At 41.0% G+C, this 25254-nt stretch overlaps 1 protein-coding gene and 1 long non-coding RNA gene across 2 annotated transcripts in view; one reads left to right on the top strand and one right to left on the bottom strand.

Annotated features, from left to right (window-relative positions):
- Nucleotides 1-12719: 12719 nt before the first annotated feature.
- Nucleotides 12720-13248, bottom strand: LOC124851323. The gene is made up of 3 exons (XR_007032365.1): nt 13224-13248; nt 13058-13101; nt 12720-12814 (listed from the first exon to the last, which is right to left on the bottom strand). It is a non-coding gene; the product is annotated as an uncharacterized LOC124851323 (long non-coding RNA).
- Nucleotides 13249-18102: 4854 nt separating this feature from the next.
- LOC118102693 (meiosis 1 associated protein) overlaps nt 18103-25254 on the top strand; it is a 33071-nt gene continuing 25919 nt past the window's right edge. The window contains exons 1-3 of the mRNA XM_035149059.2: nt 18103-18360; nt 18517-18714; nt 21638-21809. Coding sequence (XP_035004950.2) covers nt 18103-18360; nt 18517-18714; nt 21638-21809 — 628 coding nt within the window. The remainder of the gene's footprint in view (nt 18361-18516; nt 18715-21637; nt 21810-25254) is intronic.

Here is a 25254-nt window from a genome sequence, read left to right as displayed (position 1 = left end):
GTGGGAACAAGCCCTCTAGACGGCAGGCAGGAGAAAGCTAAGGAGGGAGTGTGTATCTCTAACTGTGTGTGTGTGTGTGTGGATTTTCTTGTGTGTGTGCCTCTGTGGCTTGCTCAGTCACCTGCAAGTGTTTGATCGCTTGTCATTTATTGTTGTGTGTGTGTGTGTGCGGGTGTGTGCATGTGTGTGTGTTTATTTCAAAGGGGAGCTCAGAGGACAGCCGCTAACAATGATATCACTTCGTCCTCTATAAATCTCTTTCTACCTCCCACAGGGCGAAGAGTGGTGGGAGCGACGGGAAGAAAGCGGGAGTGTCAGGAATGAAAGAGAAGGCTGTTTGAGCCTGGTGGCTGATGAGTGTGCGAGGGAGAAGAAGGGAGGGAAGAAGGGAACAAGGAGATGAAGAAAGACGTGCTGTTGTTGGCACAGCGCAGGCAAGTAAATCAGGGTTGGAAAGGACAGAAGAAAGACTTTATCAGACGAGAGAAATCAGAGGAGACAGAGGCTTCCTGTGATCTGTGCTCACCAGGGATCTGAGTGTTTTTCTTTACTCTTAGTTTCCTACGTCCTTCTTTGTTTCTTCAGCCTCAGATACATGTCAGTGTTGGTCATTGTGTTTTTAAATTCCTACTGCGACACTAGCTGGAGGTTATGGAATATAAAGAAGGCACATAAGTGGATGGTTAGATGATTCAATTTAAAAGAAAGCCTAGTAGGCTGATGTATGAAAATAGACCAAAATGAATCCCCACACTTGCACGTCAAGGTTTGTGTTATTTTCTATAAACCATTACCACAATATTTGGCTAATTTCAGAGCTCTGCTAATACATTTTTTATGCTTAAAAGGATCAAAGATCCGATGTCTAAATTTGAATAGATTTGCTCGAAGAGGAAAACAGCTTGCCATATTAATTTAGTGCATATGTCAGTGCTTGTTTCTGCCGCCCACAAGCTGCCAGAAACCAGTGATCGCAAACTCAAACATTCATGAATTCATGAACTATTGCGACAATCTTTTTAAAGATCTCAACTCAGTAGTTTTCAGTTTTAAACAACGAGAATTTTGTAGCTGTCTTTTTACAGCACTTTTGGAAGTGGAATTATCGCTAAGCGACGACAAGGACTCGATTTGGAAATAGTTTGTTGCGAAAGCCATTGTAGAACAGTGTCAGTTAGAACCTGCTCAGACCTCAGGTTCAGGGCTAAACCATCAAAATGCGTCCAAAGTTGGTCTGGGACACATGTAGTCAAGTTCTTTTGGCTGTTTGAACGCAAATGTGTCTTAGGCCACATACTGTATGAAGGACCGCCTACTCAGAATAAAATCTTATTGCATACACACACACATATTGACAGTGGACTCATCTGTAAACTCAGACTGGGTAAAACCAAAATCAAGTGGTGTCAGCTGTCTACTTGTGATCAGATCTCTCAGGATTGATGTTGGAACAAGATCTGAACAGGGCCATAGAGGACGCTTCAGCAGCACTATAGAGAAGAAATGTCTTGGAATGTCTTATTTCTTACCGACAATAGAGACACTAGATCAGAACAGACTCCGATGTGTTGTTTTAAAATGCATTGAACAAGTAGGTTAGGGTTAGTTTGGATGACCTGTTGCTTTTCTATACTCTCTCTAACACTTCTCTCTTACACTTTGAAAAGCTGTACATCTTTCTTGTTCTGGAATCAGCAGAAAAAAACCCTTGAGCAAGTTGCACAGCCCTGACAGTGTGTTAAAGTCAAGAGATGTGTGAATGTATAGTTATTCCTCCTTCCCCCTTCCTCTCACAGGACATGAAGCTCCCCAGGAAACAGAAAAAAATAAATTTTCTCTGGACGGACCACGCTCTCTCATGTCTTTATTTTTTTCTCCTCTCCTTTTCTTGCTCTTGGTCTTTCATGTACAGATCAGAGAAGCGTGCCACTTATCACAGGAGTCTTGAGAGGCTTTCCTATAAAAGCTGGCATTATAAGCCTGATTTAACAGGGCACTCACACAAAGACCCCTCTATCGCTCTGTCTATCCTGTCTATAGGACGGCCCCCCCACCCCTCTTCCTTTTTCAGACTTTCTCGAAACACACACACACACACACACACACACACACACACACACACACACACACACACACACACACACACACACACACACACACACACACACACACACACACACACACACACAGGCACACACATAAACGCACACTGGCCTTCCTCAGCTCTTGTCCTCTCACAATGGGATTAGTGGTATGATTCCTCCACTCATTTTAGGTTGGCACACCACCAATCCACTTATGACACTCTGCAGGATACTGAAAAGAGTTAAGAGGAGGGGAGGAAAAGCAGGAGAGGAGAGGAGGAGAATGAAAGATGAAAGCAAGTACGGACAGAGGCAGAATGGAATTAGACGAGAGGGAGGGAGGAAACTGAGGAAGTGGAGATGGATATGAGCTAGGGGAGGGGAGGTAGAGGTCACAGACGATTAATCTTGTTCTAAAATGAGTAACTACTGTTCGGATGACAAAATGTAACTTAGCCGGGAGAAGAATGAAGGGAGGACAGCAAGAGGAACCAAAGAAAGACAAGAAAGAGAACATGAAAGAGAATTGGCGGCAGACTTCTTGCCAGAGGTGAGGCAATCACTGTACAACTCTAACAATAACACACACACACACACACTAGTGGACTTGTTGCCAGGGTGACAAGAGGCAGCAGAGGCCCCGCCCTCCCCCGCCGCGTTTCACACAGTGATGTCATCGGTTGCCGCTGGCATCGGGCAGACCCTTGGCCAATGGGACAAAGGCACCGGAGGGCGCAGCCTGTCCTTGTCTGCATTTTCTTTTCTTTTTACGTTCTCTCTCTTTCTCTTTATACTTTCATCAGGTGCCCTCTTACTCGCCCTCTTAATTTCTCCCCCCCCTCTCTTTTTGACTCATTCAACTCAACAGCAGGCAGCCGCTGAAGTTGAGGCTTTGGGTCTTTCACCGCTGATGAAGAGTGGAGCTGATTATTGAAGCCGGAAGATTATTTCACACCGGGAGAGGCCACAGCTATTCTTCCAGTCCAGTAAAAGGAAAGGCTTTGGATTCAAGTTTGTATCGGGGGTCCACTTCCTGTCAGAGCATCTTTCATTTTTCAAAGAGTGGTTCACTGAAACCAGATTAATAGTCTATAGCCATGCTCACAGGCCTGAGTTCACCAAAGTTAAAGAGTCATCATACTGAATAGCAACCAATCATTGACTTTAGAAAAGATGGGACCACATGACAGCTCCAAGAGAGTGAAGCCAAAGTGTCTCGATCGCCACCTGGCAGATTCTGACTCCAAATGAACAAAAGATGGTAGAGTTTGTGTCCAGAATGTTCTGACTGCATTTCTGGATACAGGGACATTAACATACACATGCAACCAATCAAATCAACCAATCAGTCATCAAAATGACTTGTGATGCTCTTGTAGCAACGCTAAAGTTACTAAAAATGACACAACTAAACATGCAAATATGAAAACCATACCAAGATGCATTTTGAATATTTTGCCATTCATTAGAGCCACAAGTGGTTTCCATTAATTTCCATACAAAACAAAAATCTATGAGCACTGCTCTGCGGAGGCCTTTTGAGTTTTGTATTTCATCAAGTCTGCTATAAGTAGTTTCTTAGGTAGGAAATATAATACACTGCATTATATATCATATAATTGAATATGTCCCTCAAATTTGTATGTTACATTCATTTACCCTGAGAGAAACGCACTCACAACAAAAGTTTCTTTGACTACTAAATTCAGAGGTGCTTTTTATGTGCTCTCCTGGCTCTGCAGGGATGAAAGCCCCTTTTCTCACCACGTTCACAACTGAGAGTTACTCGCTATCATGCTGTCAAATTCCTCTCTTTTCAGGAGACATTTCCCTTTTACGAGCTGACCTCGCTAAAAGAAATAAATAATACACCAATGTACTATTTCTGCACCTTACAAAGACTGTGTGACTTTTATTGTTTGTAGCAGGTTAGTGGTTTTTCTGCTCATTATTTTTTGATGCACAAATTAGAGGGAAAGTGGATTTCAACGGAATTGAACTCATGTGGAAACCTCATTACCTAAAGTGCCCCTTCCATTTTCTGTTATCTTTGGGGTTTTGTTCCGATGTGTGTGCTCTTGCTCATGTATGATCCTGATTTATTTGAATAACCTTGATTTCTTCTCAGCCTTCTGACCGTTTGTCCTCACTTTATAACGTCCAACCATAATTCAGTTGTGTACCTGCTTGTTGTGATCTCATGTCATAGTGTGCGGTTATAGTGTGAGTGTTGTCTTGCTTTATTATCCCATAGCCGAAGCCTCCAAGGACTCTTCAGTGGATAAGAAGTTTCTCCAGACACACACACAAAAGTCGATAAGAAACCACCATGTAGGGTGACCGTTCATTCTGCATAGTGTGAGTGTGTGCGTGTGTGTGTATGTGTGTGTATGTGTGTGTACCAGTTCACTGAATGGAGCCAGCGGGGCGAGACTGATTATTAATTATGGCCCTGGATGCTTGTAGCATGTGGAGAGAGGATGAGATAATAAAGGGAGCAGACAGAGAGGGCAGTCAAAGGTCTGTAAATGACACACTCTTTCTACAACATACTACATACAGTGTGTAGGTTTTAATAAAGACTGGTCACTGACATCAAAATGAGTTAATGAAATGAAATGCTGAATTACCAGAATAAAGGCTGGACAATATGGCCAAAAATTATATCAAGATAAAAATGTTAATATGAGTTAATACCAATAATTATCACGATAAATGTCACGTTATTATTTCCTCAGTAAGTTTAAAGACTGAATTTTGTTTCTGAGTGAAGGTTGTGGTTTTAAACTTGTCTTTATTGATAGAGAATGGCAAACACTTAAACAGCGAAACGTTTTACAAATCTAAGGTAAATCAAACATATGTTATGCCTCCTCTCTGTGCACAATGCCGAAGCAATATATTGATATACAGTGAAACTTTGTTATATTGCTATTGTGAGCATATTGATTTCTTGCCCAGCCCTGAGCTGAATTCATACAGAGCCTTCCATGTGACAGTAGATTAGAGAGCAGCTTGGGCCTGATAAGAAGCAGGTAGACCCAGAAGAGACCCCTGCAGGACCTTCTTCCTTTTAGAAAGTTAACAAATGATGGTGTGAAGCTGAATTCATTCTCTTTGTTTGCTACCCTGACTACTACATGTCACCACAACAGTTAGTCTGGGAAATCTCCAAACTGACACCAGACCAAGGACAACCTCAAGATACAAGGCACATCCTGCGAGGAGCTGTTATGTTACTGTTATGGAATGACCTATTTTGGCTTGCTGCTTTTTTGTTTGTAGCCTTGACGTGCTGCTGAAAAGATTAAGGGACACAACTGTGTGGCTTAATATCAGCACACGATGTTCCCTTTTTGATAAACTGTTGTACTTTGGAGAGGCTGCATATACTTACCCTGAGATAATGGAATGGATAAAACAATAATAGCGCAGGGTTTTAAAAGGACGGAAGCAGCAATATGGACGTTCCAAATGACATTTCAGAGTGGCATGAAGTTCTGATTTGCAGGAAGGCATGAAAGATACAAGAAGTCAGTACATGATAGTCTATTGTGGAGCAGAGGCTCTTTCTCAGGCTGAGGAAACCACAAAGGCAAAGGACACAAATAGGCCTTTTTTGGTGTTTATCTGGTTTTTGGCCTACATGATCAATCTTTGATTTCACATTCAATTCAACTGGCATACACTCAACCACATGGGCTATAAGTGCTATATTATTTTTGGTGGAGATAATTCTGTCCATAGAGATTATAGAGCTTTAAAGCTAGACTGTGGATGAATGCAGAGCACAGTATCAAGAACATTTGCAAGAGAACATGTTAATGTGCATCTCCAGCTTGAAATCAGTTAGCTGCACTGTGCGCTGGATACAATTATCTGTTTAACCTCATGTTTACTCTGGAGGCCAGTTAAACCAATATGATTATGTTGTTTATTTCACAATCACTCACCTCTTTAAAAGGTTGAACCTCTGCTGGGAGAACATCGCAATCAAGGAAAACTGGAAAACTTAAGTGGATCTTTTGTCTTTGCCATTTCAACAAATCATTGCACACTGATGAAGCTTGGCTGATAAAGTGTGTCTGAGTGTGTCAGATAGCATTACTGATTAGAGCTTCGTACAGGATATCTGCACGCCATTCTGAACTATCTCTGTCTTCCCTGACTGTATCAGTTTATGGTTGATGACATGCTCGACTGCTTAGCTGAGATTAAAAAGTACTTATAATAATCCAAAATGCATCGACAGAAAAAATAGAGTAGAGTGCTTGATTTTCCAGGGGTTTTCTACTCGAACATGTCAAACTAACCAACAGCAAACTATATTATAAATTGCTTTAAACATGGGTCACATGCTCGCTCATCTCTTTCCACCCATGTATAAACACAGTTACAGTCCGACAGAGCAGATGTTTCATTAGGTTAAGAAGAACACAAACTGTGTCTCTACTCGACGGAAGGGAAAGACTGTCGATACGAAAACAACATCATATGACAGAGGTAATGTTACGCAGCTGCCGTGACATTTCAAGCACCGCAGGAAAAAGAGTTCACTGGTCAACAGTAACACCCAGCGCATGATATTCACAAGTTGTGAGACCTATCTGAGTTCAGCCTTGGGCTTTGCTTCAACAACTGTGTATTCACTCCTCAACCACTTTGAAAGAGCCGTCACATGGTCCCCCCTGCTCCGATTGTTGCTGGTTACTGTATTTAAGTTTACACACACATTACAGAAGTGTGCGATTAAGGATGTCATGGGCCTTAATTGCATGCAAACCAATGTGCAGCTCCTATACAGTACAGGAGGTTAGGGCAGGTTACAGTGAAGAGGTCAAAGCTGTTTTCAGACATTAAATCCGGAAAATTTGTTGAAAATTGTTTCAGGACATTTTCCAGAGTTTGTCTACTACATATGAAGAATGTAGCAGGAAATTGGCAGAGTCAGATGCATTGGTCATGAATTATATCTGTCATAAACACTCCCCATTCAGTTGCCGTGAATTTGGACATTTTCCTGCTGCAGTCTCCCATGGGCTCAATCTGATATTTTCTGGACATTTTACCAGGGGGTTGGCAGGGAAAGTCCCACAAAATGTCTGGATTAGCCTGCTCGGACATTTGCATTCTCACATACAGCCCCCTCGGAAAATTTGAGGAAAGTGCCTGATGTTCAGTGCATGTTTGAAAACAGCTTAAAGGACAAAGCTTGAATGTGCCGGACGCTGATTCTTGAAAAAATGCACACACACACACACACACACACACACACACACACACACACACACACACACACACACACACACACACACACACACACACACACACACACACACTGATTTCCGTGTTCTCATTATTAAGACAAAGTGCCACACTAGTTCATAATTAATGACTGGAACAACTGTCCAATCAAGTGATTTAATCCACTCTTCTTCTTTTGTTGGTTTCTATGGCAACAGACCTATTGAACCTCTTGACAATTGATTAACAGCGAGTCTGCGACATAATGTACTCCATTATTAAATACTCCACTGTTAATCACGAGAAAAAAGAGCACTAACATATTAATAAACACAAAGAAACATATGTTAATGTATTCAATGTTCTGTAGTCACTTCATCCAAGTTTACTGAATGAGTAGTGTGCAGCAGTATCCTGGATATGATAGGCTTTTTGTCATGTTAATACCTTACATTTACTTACATTCATTCTTTAATTAATGTCTTTAATTACTGAATTAAATTCCTCCGATTTGAATTTTTACTTGAGTCACTAATAGAATATTCCATTCACATTTACAGCTTATAGAGCAAAGTCTGATCATGACTCACGCTGACATTACATCCACTACGTCTGTCGTTCCCGAAAACTTTTTGTAAATATCACACACTAAAGGTGTCCCCATCAACCTCTGTGCTAATTGGAGTGGAGTATGAGTGGATTCACTGGAATGCAGCCTGCATTGTGGGAAACCACCCAAGTAGGACAAAAATAAAAGCCCAAAATGTTGATGGGAGTGAAGAATATATCAGTAGAATCACTCCTTATCTCTCCACACTCACTCGCCATATTTTCCGTCTTAGCGGGGTTATTAAAACTGGCTAATTTGCATCAGTGCCAGAGACTAAGGTACTCAGCTCTGTCTATTTTCAGATGGCTAAGCTCTTAGCCTAGTTTTTCTTTGTGGATTGAGACGTTTTTTAGCCCGAGGCAATTAGGCAAATTCACTTGCCCTGTCAGTGAATGCATTGAATGCAATCCTGCCATGAGAAATTAACCACTGGCCAGATTTTCTACCTTCCGTGGCTCCAATCAACACATGGTTTTCTTCATCCTTTTACTTCCCTCCCTTTTTTCCTCTTGTCATGAAATGACAGAGAGAGTGATTAACTGCGGAAATCTGCCAGTTGGCCCCCTCACACACACACACACATATGCACACATGCAAAGTGATGCACACAGAAACTCAAATTCATCTTTCGTGTGAGGGCCAGTGAATGGTGCCGTGTGGAGAGCCCAATTTCCATGACAACAGGCCTGAGGATTAGGGTGAAAAACTGTCATTCCAGAGCAATTGTCAGAGCACCTTGATTCAGAAGAGCACTTAAGAGTGAAGGGAAGGAGCAGGCAGAGGACGGGGGTGGAAATAGAGGAATTTGGGTCGCTTGGAAGGATCAAGGGAGAAACGAAGGAATGGGTAATGATCCTGCTGAAGATCACTTTACCCCCACATCCCTGCTCATTGTAAGTCACTGTGGATAGGGGGGTAAAACACCTCAAATGTAAATGTGTAGTCGTGTGGTATGACGACACGGAGATAAAAACGAGATGGAATTGTGAGAAGAGAAGAAAAGGGATGGTGATGCAAAGGAAGAAAGGGAATAGAGCAGGAGGGAAATTCGTTGATTACAAAACGTGAAGCATCGAAACCATCCACCAGCTTCAGCTCTTAATCTTCACAAGACGGTAGAAGTAATAAGAGATGTACTTTGTACTATGGTGACGCATTTCGATGCATTTCACATATCTCATGTTGAATTTCAACAAGTGCTGCAAAATTAGTTTTTCCTCACTCTTGCAGAGGGTTAAGGGCATCTATGAAGATGCAAATATTTTTAAGGTTTAATTGCTGAAAATAAATGTCTTCTATATTCTATATGTCTTGGATTAAGAGGTAAACTGTGAGACAATTTCCCCCTTCAGAAACAATATGTTGATCTAACTGAACATGACTTAAGCATGTGGCAGTTACATGACGGACGGAGAGAAAACACAGCGCTCTGCCACCAAACATAACAGGACCATGAATAATCCTCAGCTGCAAAACTACTTTGACGGCTGCTTCAAAGACCTGGAAAAGACCGGATGCAGGTTAAAGAAACAGCTTAACATTTAAAGTGCTCGTTTTATATATGTTATTTAGATTTCACCTCATCTTTCTATGCGAGAGTAACAGACTTCCACAGATACAAACACAGCCACAAAGCAAAATGTTGCATGTCTTTGTGCTTTAGCAGCTTGTCAGTCTCTCTATTTTCTTAAGTTAAGCTTTATATATTTTGGCAGCACTGCACAAAAGCCATATTCGCAGCGGTTTGACAGGTTATTTTAACTTGATCCATATGCTTCACTCCTGCTTAGAACTGATTTCTTTCATAACGCACAAATCTTCAAACCGCCTGCAAATTTCACAGACAGCGGTCTCATCATTCATCACGGTCTCCTCTGTGTTGATTGGCTTGGAACAACGTTTGCACGCGTGGATGCTGCCTCCCTCCAATTAGCCGTTTCTGATGTTAGCAGCATTTCCCTCAAAAACATCTGCTCTTTTTAAGTGGATCTAATGACTTGACGGTTTTTATCCAGCTGAAAAGACAAGTTAACTGTCAGCGTACTGAAAAATTAAGCATGAGGTTAAAGTAATATTAACTGAAGGCATTTAAAAAATCCCATCTATTAGCAAAACAGAGGGGGTATGAATGTTTTGCTCCCATGAGAAGTGCACTGATCATTTACAATCCATGTACAGTGCAGTATATCAATTCCTTGGCACACAGAAGGCGATATGCAAAAAATACATGCGTGCACATGACATGAATCTTTAAAATATGATCAACAGGAGAACAAATATTCATGAATATTTTCATGAGGACCACCCGTGGGATACAACAGTCTATATATAAATAAACAGGCACATGACAGTGACCGGGTCAATGTACAGCATGGAGGATGACAGCGAGCTGTGAGAGACCCACAGAGGGAGAGCGGTGACATCGTTACCATGATGTACTCATCTCCACTGTCAACCCCTCACCTCTTATACATGAGTGAGAGAGAGAGAGAGAGAGAGAGAGAGAGAGAGAGAGAGAGAGAGAGAGAGAGAAAGCAATGGCTGTGTGGTTGTAGAGCACTTCACACATGCACGTGTCATGTACGCCTCCAAATTGCCCTAGATACAAAATGTATAGTGAGAGCTGCCGATCTTCTGCTGTAAACACCTTGTGATACAGGCTTTAGGATATGTACTAGATATGACACTCATATCCCACTATAAATCTATACGTGCTAAAAAACTTGGAAAAGGAAATGAAGAAGACAAATTGCACTGTATAGCGGCCATTAGCGTGTGACCTCCACAGCTGGCACCGCCTATAGACTATGCTGCTGCTTGTTCCCCATCTGAGTCCTGGGAACTGAGAACAACAACAGCGTGGATTGTTGGGGGAGTCACATGACACATGGACAGATCCGATGAGACCATGCTGTGCTGTGACTGCCAGTGTACAGAGCTATACCGTTACTGTCTATACTGTCCCTCAGCAGAGATGGGCAGGATGTGCTTTCTGACATCTCAACATCCCCCACATGGTACAAAGAAGACCAGTGATGCCCTGGCTACATCAACGACCAAAGAGTACGCCATGTTTGAGCCACTTGCTGAAATTAAGTTTTTGCATTTTGATATTTTGCATCAGGTCAGGCAAAAAGTTTAAGATCAAGGCCTCTTATCCATAAAAATGCCCTGGTTTTGGATTTTAGCAATGGCAAAATTTGTATGAAATGTTTTTGTGGGCCACATATGCTCACTAGCCTTGTAAATAATTCCCATTCCTACCTTCAGTTTGTTAAGATACCTATATAACCTATTGTTTCTATTTGAACTTAAATACTTGGGCTAAAAAGACACTGCATCACCAATCTGCTGATACCACGGTGATATAACAAGTGTTATTAATGAGATCATAAGACTACCAGGGGACAACCTGACCAGAATAACGTCATCTTTCTCAGAGCATTAGCCCCAGAGACGATGAAGATGAAAGATGAAAGATGAGTCACCCGTGTTTCTGAGGACTCTCACTGCAGTTTTCCTCCAGAGAACATCAGTCCCGTACATGTGGTACATTAGAAACACTGACTTATTGATGAGGCTGCAGTCACAAGATCATCAGGAGCTTCTGTTGTTTGGCAGATAATCTGTTTCCTCTGCCATTTTCTCATGCGGCTGAATGCAAAGGCCCTTGCGGTGAGCTCAGAGTAGGAGTGGGCGGTACAGCGGCGTCATAGTCATCATTGGTGTGGTAGTGCACCACGACATGGATTGCACAACACCTTAACCACAGTAACAAATCAACATCCTGACTTTAAGAAATCTTCAAAAGGTTCAGTTGCGGTCTGAATAATTACCTTATAAGGTCATTTTGTAGCAAATTAAAAAGTAATCGCTATATCGGCCACTGCCTTCAAGGTGTGACGTGAAAAAAGGGAGGGGCCCAACTGATGAGTTGAAGCATGGTGAGGTTACTTCAAACATAGCCACTTAAGCTGAGTATTGGTAAATCAATGAAGAGACTATATGTGAAACATATCATGAAGAAAGGTCGGGCAAGAGGATGTTATACGAGATGAGTGGAGTGTCGGAATAAGACAGGGAGACTGAGGTGACCACAGGAGAAGAAACTCTTATTCCAAAAAAGGGGAAAGGGGTTATTTAGAGCAGATTTGGTTCCAAGTCATCCGACGTGTTGCAAACTACAGTATTATGGAGGCTTTGTAGCCACGTTTATATATGAAGAGGTAAAACCAGCAGGGGGACAACCAGCGCCAAGGAAGCACGTCCAAGCATCATTTACGTAAGAGATGGAAAGACATCACTAGTTTTTTACAGAAAATTTTGAAACCATTATTACCCTGTTCTTCTGTTCTTTTTTTATAGTGACCATCTCAGTAAAGATCAAACAATCCCTAAGAACAGCTAATATGTTGTGTTCAAGTGTGTGAAACCTCCACCTTTTCACCTTCTTTAACTGTCTTTAACCGTCGTTTTTTTTACATTTTTCTTAATCTAGTTTCAGTTTTGTTGAAGCACGTATAGTTAATTTCCAGATCTTTGGGTTGAAAATACATTATACTCTCCCATGTCTTTGTTTGACAATGATATATCCCATATACTTGATATATTATAAAAATACATACTTTAAATTGATATAAAAGGACAAGGCAGGCTGCTCCTCCAAAAACTCGCTAAAAGTAACATTGTGATATAACAATTTTAGGTCATATTTCTCCCCCTGAGCTCAAAGCTAAGCTAATGGAACAGTGTAAAACAGACCTTTGGAGGGCGTTGTGTCGTTGTGCTGCAGCCTCCTGACTCCATGACGGACCAGAACCAGCTTCAACTCTCCATCCATCATCTCATTAGAGGGGGAAGTGTCCCCGGGCCTTCGCTAACAAATGAGATTGCAGATTGATATGTAATGGATAATCACATTTAGCGGCGCTTGAATGGTATTAGTTACACACTAAATGTAGGATGTGGAGACCTGCAGAGTTAATTGCTCTGACAGAGAAAAGAAAGAAAGGAGGAAAGGAAGGAAGGAAGGAGGAAAGAAAGACAGAACGAAAGAAGGAAACAAACAATAAATAAAGAAACAATTGAGAAAGAAAGATTAATTAAAAAATTAACTTACACTTTAATGTCTCACCAGGCTGTGGATCTTCTAATTCATCCTCCCTGTCAAGAAAGTAGGTATAAACATTCAGTGTTAATGACGACAACTTCCACTGTTTACCTTTTAGAACAATTCTCCTTCGTTGCCAGAGATGCTAACGTTAGCATCGCTAATTTGCTAGTACCCTGTGTTTTTCTGACGAGTCTGACCTTTGACCTGACAGCGTCACAACAGTAAAGCCAAACTGTCTCGATCGCCATCTGGTGGTTGGGTGCAGTATATGGCATAAATCCGGACTCTTGCAACATGTAAAACAACTTCCAACAACAATTTAAATAAACAATAATATGCACAAACATTAAGTGAGACGATGAAAAAGTAAATTCATTCAAAAAAAGTAAATAAATCAAATGAAAATGTGAATTAAATCTAGTTAAGTGATATGGCTGACAAATATTCATTACGATATTAAGGGCTTTGCCACTTTTTATCAGTTTAAAAAAATCTAAATAGTGTAACAACTCGTTCTGATTTCTGCATGTTAGTGTAGGTTCACACACACACACGCACACACAACACACATTTTTTTTAATTTAAATTGTTTTCCCAGTCAATTTATTAGAAACACTTAAAAGTACAGATGCTAAGTCATAAATCCCCCCCCCACACACACACACCTCTGAGAGCAAAAATTCCCCTAATACACGTTGTTGTAATTTGACCCAGTTAGACAGGATCGGCCCTGAAATAGGGCTCACGTGGATGAAAGAACAACATGGTTTGTCCCTGTTTGTGCTCCTGAGCTAAAGCAGATTTAAAATGACTGATTGAACATTTTCATATTTTTAATGCGAGGCCCTCAGGCTTCACATCTGCCACAGGATGTATAGCTTTGAACATTTATAAAAAGAGTTCCCTATGGAGAGTACAATGGTGATTTCAGATTTTTTTTTCTCTCATCATATGAAACAGGCAACTCAGAACAAACCGTTCTTGTCAATGGAGCAGATCGATCGTGTGTTTGCCACGAGTTAGGCAAGAAGGTCAATGCCACTTTCATCTGTACAGCAAACTATTGAATTGTTAAAGAGACAATAATGTATTGTTGGTGAGCTTAAATATCACAACTTCCATGTGCCTGCCGAGGAGATTTCCCAATTTCATGCTGCTGTTCCCATCTTGGGGAACTGAACTGAAACTTCTCAAGGCAGCAAACAACTTAACACTGATTTAACTTAAATCACACAGTGAATAGCACTAAACCCAAAAGTAAACGTCAAAATGGTACGAGAAGTGAAAAAGCAACTAGTGTGTGAAATAAGGACTGGGCAAACTTTTCTCCAATCCTCCCCTCAGCAAATCAAAAAGGCATAGCGGATTAGTGCGCTGTCGCAAAGCCCCTATTGACCTAGAAGTATGTGTGGTTACCACAACTAAATTAAGAAGCATGTGTGTATTTCATTATGTGTGTGTACGCATTTGTCTCCGTGTGTGTGTGTGCAAAAGACCGATTAAGCTGCAGGCATATCGGAACACCTAATCCCCTTCCATGGGCCTTCATATTGGCGACTGAACACTCAACATCAGTCTCAGCGTAAGAACCCCATGGTGAAATCTATGCATCCCAGTGTTAATCATAAATACAGCATATACATTGCAGACGTAACAGATATAATTAGAGCGTCGAGGTCTGACGGGCAGGTGGGAAGGTAAGAGGAGTGTGAGGTGTGTGTGTGGACATGTCTGACTAATAGTGTAAACTGGGAGGGAGGAGAAAGATTAAGGGTGACTGGGATGGAGGAGAAAAATGAAGGGTGACAGGGTGGAGAACTGCCAGTGCCTTCAAGAAGCCACTGTCCAACAGCAACATGAAGCACATCTGAGCTCTCCACACACACTCTTTTAAATCAGGACTGGGCAAATTGATCTGGGAATGGCAACGCCTAGTACAGAGAGTTGGCAGAAGTTATATTATCCTGTCTCAAATACACACACCCACACACACACCTCATCTTATCTCCCTCAAGCAGATGTACATGTTACAAATTTTTTCATGTCAATCTCATGCACACCAAAAAAGTAGTAGGTCGCAGTGTGTGTGCGTTTGTGTGTTTGTGTGTACATGTGAGAGAGAGTTACGTGACTGCTCATCAATCACCTCTCATTTCACAACCCAGCGCCAAAGCCTCTTACACAGACCACAGCACTTAACAAAAAACGTTCATACACCACACACACACACACACACACACACACACACACACACACACACACACACACACACACACACACACACACACACACACACACATCAAATCAAATCAAATCAAAACTTTAATACTGTATTATCCCCATCTCCCAATCTCTATTTTATCTTCGTGGCTATGACAGTCTCTCTCTTACTAGCTCCCTTGCTCTCTCTCTCTCTCTCTCTCTCTCTCTCTCTCTCTCTCTCTCTCTCTCTCTCTCTCTCTCTCCTCACACACACACACACACACACACACACACACACACACACACACACACACACACACACACACACACAGTCCCTGCACTTGGCCTGTCATTCATCTTTTTCTTGATTCATCTACAAATGCAGAGCAGAATGAAACACATGAAGCGAGGGCAGTCTTTGGGCAGGAGGTTACTTTACATTGTGCTTTTCTATGTGTTTATTTCTCTTTGCAGATATGGCAGGCGCTCCAGGCTCTGTAGTTTTCCAACATATGTGTGATAGTGGTGGTAATCTGGTCAGTCTAAAATAAACTAAGGTTTATAGTACAGTGAAATGTGTATATTATGTACATACTCTGCATTTTATATATTTATACTATTGCCCTTTTTGTACTTTTATTAATAATAATTATAATTATAATAATAATACATATACAACATATACTAGTATTATTAAATTATATACTCAATTAAGTGATCAATAATTAGTTTGAAAATAAAAGATGACGAAAAATAAAAGTAAAGTTTCTGGATGGTAAGTTTTTAAAGGTGGGTGACACCAATAGACAATCTTTGCCTGTAACCCGACTGTGTTTACAGGTTAGCGTTAGCCTGCTGGCTAGGAAACTGTTAGCTTACAGTTGTTTACCTAGTTACAGGAAGTTAAAAGTTTGTCGTTTTTCTTCTTAAATATTTATACTTTCAGAAATATTCTGTATCTACTGCGTCTACATCAATATTCCAGCCAAGAACAACCGAAGAGGAGGAGCATAAACCTAGCTAAGGTAACAGTTAGCTTAAGGTGGCTAAATGTAATTTAAGCTAGCAAAAGTCAGCTAAAAGTGATAGTGAAAGAGCTAGCAGTCAGCTGAATAATAGTTTATCATATTTCTTGCCCCCTTGAGCTCTTGAAAATAGTCAAATTCTTTAATTTTGCTTTAATTCTCTGCTTCATTTAAAACCTTTCCCAGGTTTACATGAGCTAATTCTGATGTTGACGATGGCTCATCACATAGAAAGTTTGCACGCTCACATGCACGTTAAACCGTAGCTCAAACTAAACTGTTTGCCATTTTAATAATGTTGTGTATGAGATGCATTTATGTCAGCAAAGAAATTGAGCTGTGTGTGGCAAACAGACGCTAATGTTGTTTGCCTACTGGGCTGAATGTATTTATGTTTACACGGAGAGTTCTCCAAGAGATGATGCCAGGATCAAAGGGGTAAATGTGAAAGATGTGTGATGTGTGATCTGGGAGGTGAGGAGGATAAAATTAGGCTAATAAAGGGGGAGCTGAGTCAGAGACAGATGAGAGGGGCATAACATCAAACGACAAACACACATTTTCACACAATATGCCCTTTATGTTGGATCTAAGTGGTAAAATAGCCCTTCTCTGTGAAGATCAGGACAGTGGGGTTCAGATCCCGGGCAATAATGAGTCTTCAGAGCTCAGCTTTTGATAGGAAGGGATGACAGACACATGATATGAAGCAGACTCAGTGGCAGATTCATGGCAACATAATGAAGGAAAGCTGAAATATTCCCTCCCCCTTTAAATTGATTCATTACTCAAATCAGAAAAGAGAATGTGCAAACAAAAATGTAAGTCTGTAAGTCTTTAGAAATGCTGCACCCAGACCTTGAACACAGGCTCATCAGAGGTTTCTGCTTGTGTTTGTGCTATTTCCAGTTTAGTCCCAAAGCACGTTCCTTGCTGGGATAGGAATAAATATATACTGCTATATACTTGTATTTCAGTTAATGTGGTGTTTTCATCTTGTATATTTTGTCTAATAAATGGTCCAAATCCCTATTGTACTCTATTTATAGTGACATAAAGAATATTACAAATCAGAAAGTCTGCAATTTGTGAAGCAGAGATCAGTGACTGTTTTGCATTTTAGGTTTAAAAATGCCTCAAACAATTAATTTATTATCAATCTGACAATTTATTTCAGTCTAATCTGCATATTTTTAAAATGATCTGTAAATTGTTGATCAAAGCAGTTCTCAAAAAAAAAAAAAAAAACGGTATCATGGTCTGTTGCCTCGTTTTCCCGTTTGAGCAATTTCGTTCCATGTCTACTCTCGTTCCACTCAGGTGTGGAATGAGCAATGACTAACAGTACAGATAGTGTCACAACAGGGGGTCCTTGATGTTGCTAAATACAGGGTATCTCCACAGTAATGATGATGCTAGAGAGCAGACACAAGAAGGCAGACTCATGCAGATACACGTAATAACAGTGTTTCACACAGAATGATTTCCTCGGAAACATGAGGGGTTTTCCCTTCGGCATCCATCAGCCCACATCCTCTGTGCTGCATGACTGACTGTTGACTTTGGACAGCTACACACACGTTTTTCCAACTGATGACGCGTTTCAAGAAATAAAAAGGAAAAAAGATTGTTTTCCCTGATAAATTTGGATAAGGTGAATGGTTTAACAATTCAAAAATTAACAATTCTAATAGCTGTATCTGTCATTATATTTGTGCTCTTAGGTAAATGCTTCTTCCCTGGAGTGAACCCTTACTTTGGATATTCCCATTATATCTTGCTCCATTTTCTTTGTCATCGAGTGTTTCTCGTTCACAGATGTCCATGGACAACAGAAAGAGGCCGGCAGGTTCCTCCAACTCTGGGAGCTTTGCTTTCTGGTCCTCCTCATTCCGAAGGCAACCAGCCAGGGTCCTGATTGTTGAAGCACTGCCGCCGTGGTGGTCGGAGACATCTACGGTGATCTGCGATGCTCTGGATAACTTCTTCTCCCTTGCCTGTAATCTGGATGGACCCTGCAGGATACCGCTACTCAGCCTGTACGCCATCAGCAGGCAGCAGGAATGTCTCCTGCCATTTGTGGTAAGACTGAGTAGAGTAGTGGAGAACACTCTATCTCCTTCCTATTATTGCTGGCCTTTGCACCCTCTCTCTCGCCCCTCTTCCCTTTGCTGCTTTCTGTCACCCACGTTATCTCTCACTTTTATCCCTTTTCTCTCTTCCCGTCCCCCTTTTTAGCAGGTCCGTGGTAACTTGGCCAGGCTGCATTCCTGTGTGGAGGAGCTGAGGTCTATTCCAGGTGAAGGATGCGTCAGGGGAGCAGCCAGAGGAGGTGAGCTGCTGCGACAGGCTGTGCTGGACAGTCTTCAGCAGTTTAAACAGTACATCAGACACACCAGTAATGGAAACCAGCCCAGCCACAACACATCTGTGGAGGTGAGTATAGACAGACCTTGTTCATGCACAACAAGATAACGTCTTTTGGATTTGGACTAAAATCATTGTAAAATTAAGGCTGTCTTTATCCTTCGGAGGCTGCATTTGAAGACGCAGCGGCATGACAAGGCTGTCCCATTCAGAGGCTCCTTAAAATGCGGCTGACATGTTTTCTTTCATCCCTGAGAAACCAATGATCCAACGCATGGGTCCTTCCCGGCCCAACTTAGCCCAGGATTCATTGCGCTTCATTGATGAACCATTTTTCAAAGAGATAATGGTGCTGGCACCCTCAAAGGGTTCTTACGTATCCTCAAGCTTTCAGGAGATGTGCACAAATACGGAGGAAATGAATGCACAGTACATTAAGGATAGACAGAAGTCTCCATCTGTTTCCATATACGTATCTAACGTAGAGCATAAATGAGCCTTAAGTGGATTTGTAGACTAGAAGTACTTCCCTGAAACATCTGTGAGTTTAGCAACTTTGATTGATGATGATTATTGCAACAGTTACTGGGGGACGGAACCATGGATCTCATGAAAGCAAGGCATATTTACTCTACCACTGAACTATGTACCCGCAAGCCTTCCTGAAACCGTGGAGACATGTTTATCTCAAGAAAAGAAAAACTGTATCTGCCTGCCCTGAATATAGACTTAGATAACCATGACACACAGTACAGTTACCACTTTGTCATCCTAATTGTCTATGAAGTAATTTCCTCTAAATATCTGGTTTCTGTCTCCATACGAGGGAACATCTCTTCGGCTGCAGACTAGCTTAGACTGAATACATCTCTTTTGGTATTCAAGCTTCATGCTAATGTATGGAGTGAAGAGGCTCCATTTGTACTTATATATAGCTCTCTTCAGCACCAATTCATTGTATTTAGCAGCAGCAAGCAACATATTGAATTATGAATCCCATTAGCATGTTTTTAAAAGCTTTAACAGTCCATTTTAGTGGCTGAGAACTCTTCACATCTAACCTCGAACTGTCCAATTAAGCCCAGCTCATTCAAATGCAGCAAATGAGCTCCACTCATTTGAGTCTTCTGTCTAGAAAGAGTTGAAAAACTCACACCAGAGACACTTCTCAGTTCATTCCTACAAGAATATCCAATCAGCTTTCATTTAAAAGTGGCAAATTGAGTGTAAAATTGTCACATATACAGTCCTGTACAATGAAATTCTTTCTTTGCCTTCCACTCTGAATACTGTGTTTTTTAAGAGTTAAGATAAATATCAAAGTAAGAAAAATATAAAAAATATAAATACGTTGACATCAATAAAAGATCATAACAACCACTTAGATGCAGCACATTTCATAAAAACGTTCATGTAATGTAACTCACAGCCAACTTGAGGCCACTTCTCCACTTCCAGGCCCATGAGCTGTAAATAGATTTTTGATTCAGCAAATTGCAGTTAAGGGGAAGCGGGATAGTAGCTGCCATTACTGAAAGCATCTCATCTGTTACAGTATATTTAACTGTTGGGGAGACAGCGAAAAAATGAGCCGCTCACTGGCCGCCTTGTTAAATTTGAACAATGTGTCCTCTGGATACAAGGCTCTGGGGTTGTTGACGAGGATTTCTCAAATCCAGCCAGCTTTATTCGGGAGCTCTGGACAGATGATTACACTAAGAGCCACTGTTTCCGACAGCAGCAGATATGAATAGCACTATTAGAAGGCAGAGAGAGACACTAAGCAGAGACGTGGCACTGTGCACGCCGGTCTGTGAGCTGCTGATGAAATTATACAATGCACATTTTCATTCATGGACTCATGTCCTCCATGATGATGTGCGTCAGACAGATTCTACTTTGAGCAGGAAGCAGAGAAGAGAACGCATCAATAATCACATCATAATCAACATTTACTGCTGCTGTTAATTTCATTCATCAGCTTATCTTTTTTCCACCCAAACTAATTTCATCTGTTTCCTTCCTCAGATATAGCCAGTGCTCATTTACAGATTTTGCTGTTTGCGTTAATGTTCTGCAGAATCATTCGTTATCAGAAAATTAATCAATTAGTAAAAAAAAAAAAAGTTTACAGTTAATTATCCAGCAGTTTTCCTGTCATGACTTGTGAGTTAATAATAGCTCAGATACAGAAAACTTTACAATTACAGATTATACAGCAAGATGGTATTAAATATGTTTTGTATGTTAGTATAGATTTGTGTCATTATAACATATGGATAAGCCGCTTTTCTGTCAGGGTGGGTTGCTTTGCTTAAACTGAGACAGTAGTTCTGACATAATGTATTTAATTTAGTAACTATAAATTTACTTAAGGGCAAGAGCAAGTTAGATCAACTATGAAACAATTGGACCAAATACCTGTGGGCAGACCTGAAACCTAGCTCCGGGAGTGTCAATTAACCTGGAGCCCCATAGGACGTCACACGGGTTCGAAATCTAAATGTATGGTTTCAACACACGTTTTCAGAAAGATGGAGCCACCAAGTGTGTTTTCTCTATTTTTGGGGAGTCAGTAAAGACTTGGGGGACACATTTTCATATTTAATGTTGCCCGTTTAATGTCTTGACTCTTAACAAATAAATACAGTGAGACCCCAAAGAGTGCTTTGTTGTGGGGATTACTTCGCCTGTACTTCAACATGTAACTTTCATCTTTCATAATGCCAACTGGAACAATTTAAACACAGCCTTTTGGGGAAAATAGGAGTGGGGAGGAACTGCATTGTGGCCTTATAATAACCCAATTAAAAGTGCTAGAGGTTGTTAAGTGTGGTTGTTCAAGAGCAGCTACTGGCTAAATTGCTGCCAAAATGTCCTGGATGCATACATTGAGTACAAGGATGCCGCTGTAAACTTTTTTGTTTTCAATTAATTCCGTCTGGGTCCTTTTTATTCCATGTTTTTCAATATCGTCTTACTTTATTCCCAGGTTACCGTGGTGACCAGCCAGCCAGGGCAGGGAATCGTCTGCCAGTGTGAGAAGGGGCTGAAAGACGCTGACCTGGTGTCACTCAAGCGACTTCTGGTCGTGCAAGTCTACAGTGGAGGAGACTGGGGACAGGAAGCTCCCTCACCTGACGTCACGTACACTGAGAGTGAAGGTAGGAGACATACATACACACTTACACATGACTGGATCACACAAGGAGAATTAGTGCACTTTAATGCAAGGTTGGGACATCAACACACTCACAGTGCTATCAATGCGTTGGAGGATTAACACACACCGCATACAACTTGAAGGTGTACCATCTATTTCAGACTTCATTCCACATACTTATCCTTCATGCTCTATTATGATTGATTGTTTCTTTATTTTTGTGTTATGCACACAGAAGTACCTAACCCTCATGTGTTTATAAGACACTAAAAGTAAAAATGCAGTGGTCCATCAACATGTTATGTTATCTTTGTAATAAATGAAGGCTCAATTCACAAGTGGTAAGTAAGTAGAGAGATCTGTGAGGACTGGATGGAAATGAAGAAAAAAAACAAGACAAACATACAGGGAGAAGAGAGATGAGAAAACAGATTACAAAAAAATTATTTTAGAAAGAAGGGTGTGGTAAACACAAGCAGCGTAGTTTTGCATTGCAAACGTTTGTATGCACCATCTGGAATGCTTTTATTCCAGAGTGATATATAGCTTCTGTATCAGTGGAGAAACTGCGGCAACTTAGTGCTTGAGATGTGGGAAATGATGATACTAACGATGCTGAGAGTCTGAGCTCACCTGACACAATTATGTCAGTTATGTAATTCAGCATGTTTACTGCCATAACCCCCCCCCCGCTGTTATTTTTACATCATATCTCAGGTGAAATGTTCTTCTGATTCTGCCAATCTAAAGAAAGAGCAGTGAGTATGCTCTGTAGTGCATGTGTGTATTTTGTGTAATGGTAAGCATATGTGTATATTTTGTCTGCGGTAGATCTACAGGAATCACTCCGTACGTGTCCCTGCAGTAGCGACTAAATCACATATAGTTTAAGTATTTATTATATTAATCAATCAATATAAGTGGTGTTTCTGTCTCTCTCTCTCGCCAGTATTCACATAAATATCTACACAGAAATGTTTGGAATGGAGCCGTGGAGACATGGTTCTGTAGTAACCACAGTTGAATGACAGAGAGGTTGACGCCCTTTTAGCTTCTGTGATGCCAGTGGGACTAGACCACTGCAGTTCTCCAGTGTTCTTCCCTCAAGTGTTTAGAGCAAGAGTATTTGAAACACGATCATATGACAGTGGTGTCACCGCTCGTGGTTCGACTACACCAGTGATGTCCCACATGAAACTGTTTTATTAAAAGTTCTTTCCACAGTGGAGAAAACAGAAGTGTTGCTACCATAACATCTCCATATACAGTATTTTGAGTTATAGTGTTTCGTGGCTTAAAGCCCAGATCCTCTCGAGAAATGATGGATGTTTGTTTATCGTAAAGAGAAAATGTTACAGGTGAGAAAACAATCTAAATATTTCTTCTTAATTATGGGGCCACAGACTCCTGAATGTACTTTCTGTGATATTTCACTCTTAGGCATTATTAACAGTAAAGCCTCAAACATTTTGGATGAGGGCCTGTGTAGAATTGGCCAGCATAGAAAAAGGAATGGGGTCAGAGCTGCATCCAAGAGCTACACTGACCTCAGAGTTTATCTGGCTGAAAACTAAAGCAGGCTTAAATCAAAGATAAGAAGTTTAACCGTCTAGCACTGGATGTTCAAAAGTAGTTTACGCACAGCTACCTACTTGTAAACCCAGGAGTGAAAGTTCAACAGCGTGTTTCCTGTGTTGAAAACAAGAGTTTGAACACCTGCCAGTGGAGTGAAAACCACAAGGGAGGATGCAGAGACTTTCAGAAATGATGGTGTACAGTTTGACTTTTTGAATGCCGAGAATGGAAGAATGACCCACTGTGCAATTTGTAAAGAAATTTTGGATTGTAACTAATATATCACACAAAGTTCACCAAATTCAGGAAGCAGTGTAGATTCTGGGAATCTGGACGTGTGGTGGAATCTTAATCGTGTCCGTGTGTGTGTAAGAGGCTGGGTGGGATTGTTCAGTGGGAGGGAGAGAACACAGCAAATATGTCTTATTTAACACCAGACTATTTATTCTAGCCGTGTGTGTGTGTGTGTGTGTGTGTGTGTGTGTGTGTGTGTGTGTGTGTGTGTGTGTGTGTGTGTCTCAGTCAGTCCTTGGAGTGCAGTATATTAAAGGAAGTGGGTGGGGTATCCATTTTTTACAGAAATTGGAGCAAAAGTCACATCTGATCTTTTTGCATTATACATTTTATAGTGGCAGCACAACTATGAGGGCTGTGGGTTTGTGTGTGTGCTCTCTTGTTGCTCTTGTATGTCTATATTTGTGAAGATTGCAGACATTATTGCAAAGTGTGGATAATTTGGTTGGTTCTCAATTCTGCAAAGTGATTGTTCAGGGTTTGATTTTAGTGGGAAAACTAGGTTTAGGGTGAAGATGAGGACAAAGGTGTGAGGTTCAGCAGTTGTGTTGGTGAAGGTTAAAGGTGAGGAATAACTTGTGTCAATGAGGGTCCTCACAACAAGTATAAAAGTACAAATGTATTTGTACAGTTGAGCACCAGGGAGGAAATCCAGAAATGGGTCACAGAGCAAGAGCGACGGCGAGGAGCAGAGTGAGACCGAGATGGAGATGATTTTGGCACCAGTGGTTTTGGTTTTTCTCCTCACATGGCTTAACAGACAAGTCAATCTAAATGCAGCAGGCCCTCAGGGATAGCATCCGATTAAAACTAGTTATTTCTATTGTTTGAGTGATGAGAGAGAAATGTAATTGTTTTGTTCCCTTAGCACATAATGAAACATATCAACAAGAGTAGCATTTTTTTTTTTTTAAACATTCAAATCCTTGTTTTTCTCAACATTTCAGTATTTATGACTAGTATTGCTACTTGTTTGGTTCTTTCTGCCACATGGTAGACACATCATAAAGAGTCAGACAGAAAATAACTGTTGCAGACGAAACACAAGATGGAAGGGGTTCCTTTCTTTGCATCGGACATTTGCCGGAGATGATCCTTATTAATAGAAAGATCAGAGGAGCTTTACTTTTATTATTTCCCATGCAGTTGGTCAGAGAAATGAAGTATTTCAACATTTTAGAAAAAATTACGAGCCAGTCAAAATGGGATGCTTGGCTGATCAGTCAAAACAAGGTTGTTCCAGAGGGGGAAGTACAGATTTTGCAGGATTGATGTAGTTTTGTTGTCTCTGCTGACCCTTTAGCATGTCCCGTAGCAGCAGTCACATTATCTCTGTTGGGTTTACAGTTGTAACACGCTCATATCTCAATCACAAAGTAGAGGAATGAAAGGACAGAGGCAGAGGAGAGATGAATCAGAGCATGAGACAGAAAGATACAGACAAATACACAAAGATCTTGACAAAGGGAGGGAAACAAAAAGTGCGACGTCCGGACATAACAGTGACAGAAAGGATATTGATAACAGTATCAGTAGACAGACGCCCTCTGGCCCTTTGCCAGACTGAGGACAAGGAG

The sequence above is a fragment of the Hippoglossus stenolepis genome, chromosome 23 (assembly GCF_022539355.2).
Source record: "Hippoglossus stenolepis isolate QCI-W04-F060 chromosome 23, HSTE1.2, whole genome shotgun sequence".
Classification (NCBI taxonomy): Eukaryota; Metazoa; Chordata; class Actinopteri; order Pleuronectiformes; family Pleuronectidae; genus Hippoglossus; species Hippoglossus stenolepis.
Note: the sequence above shows the minus strand (reverse complement) of the source record. Positions and strands in the feature narration are given on the sequence as shown.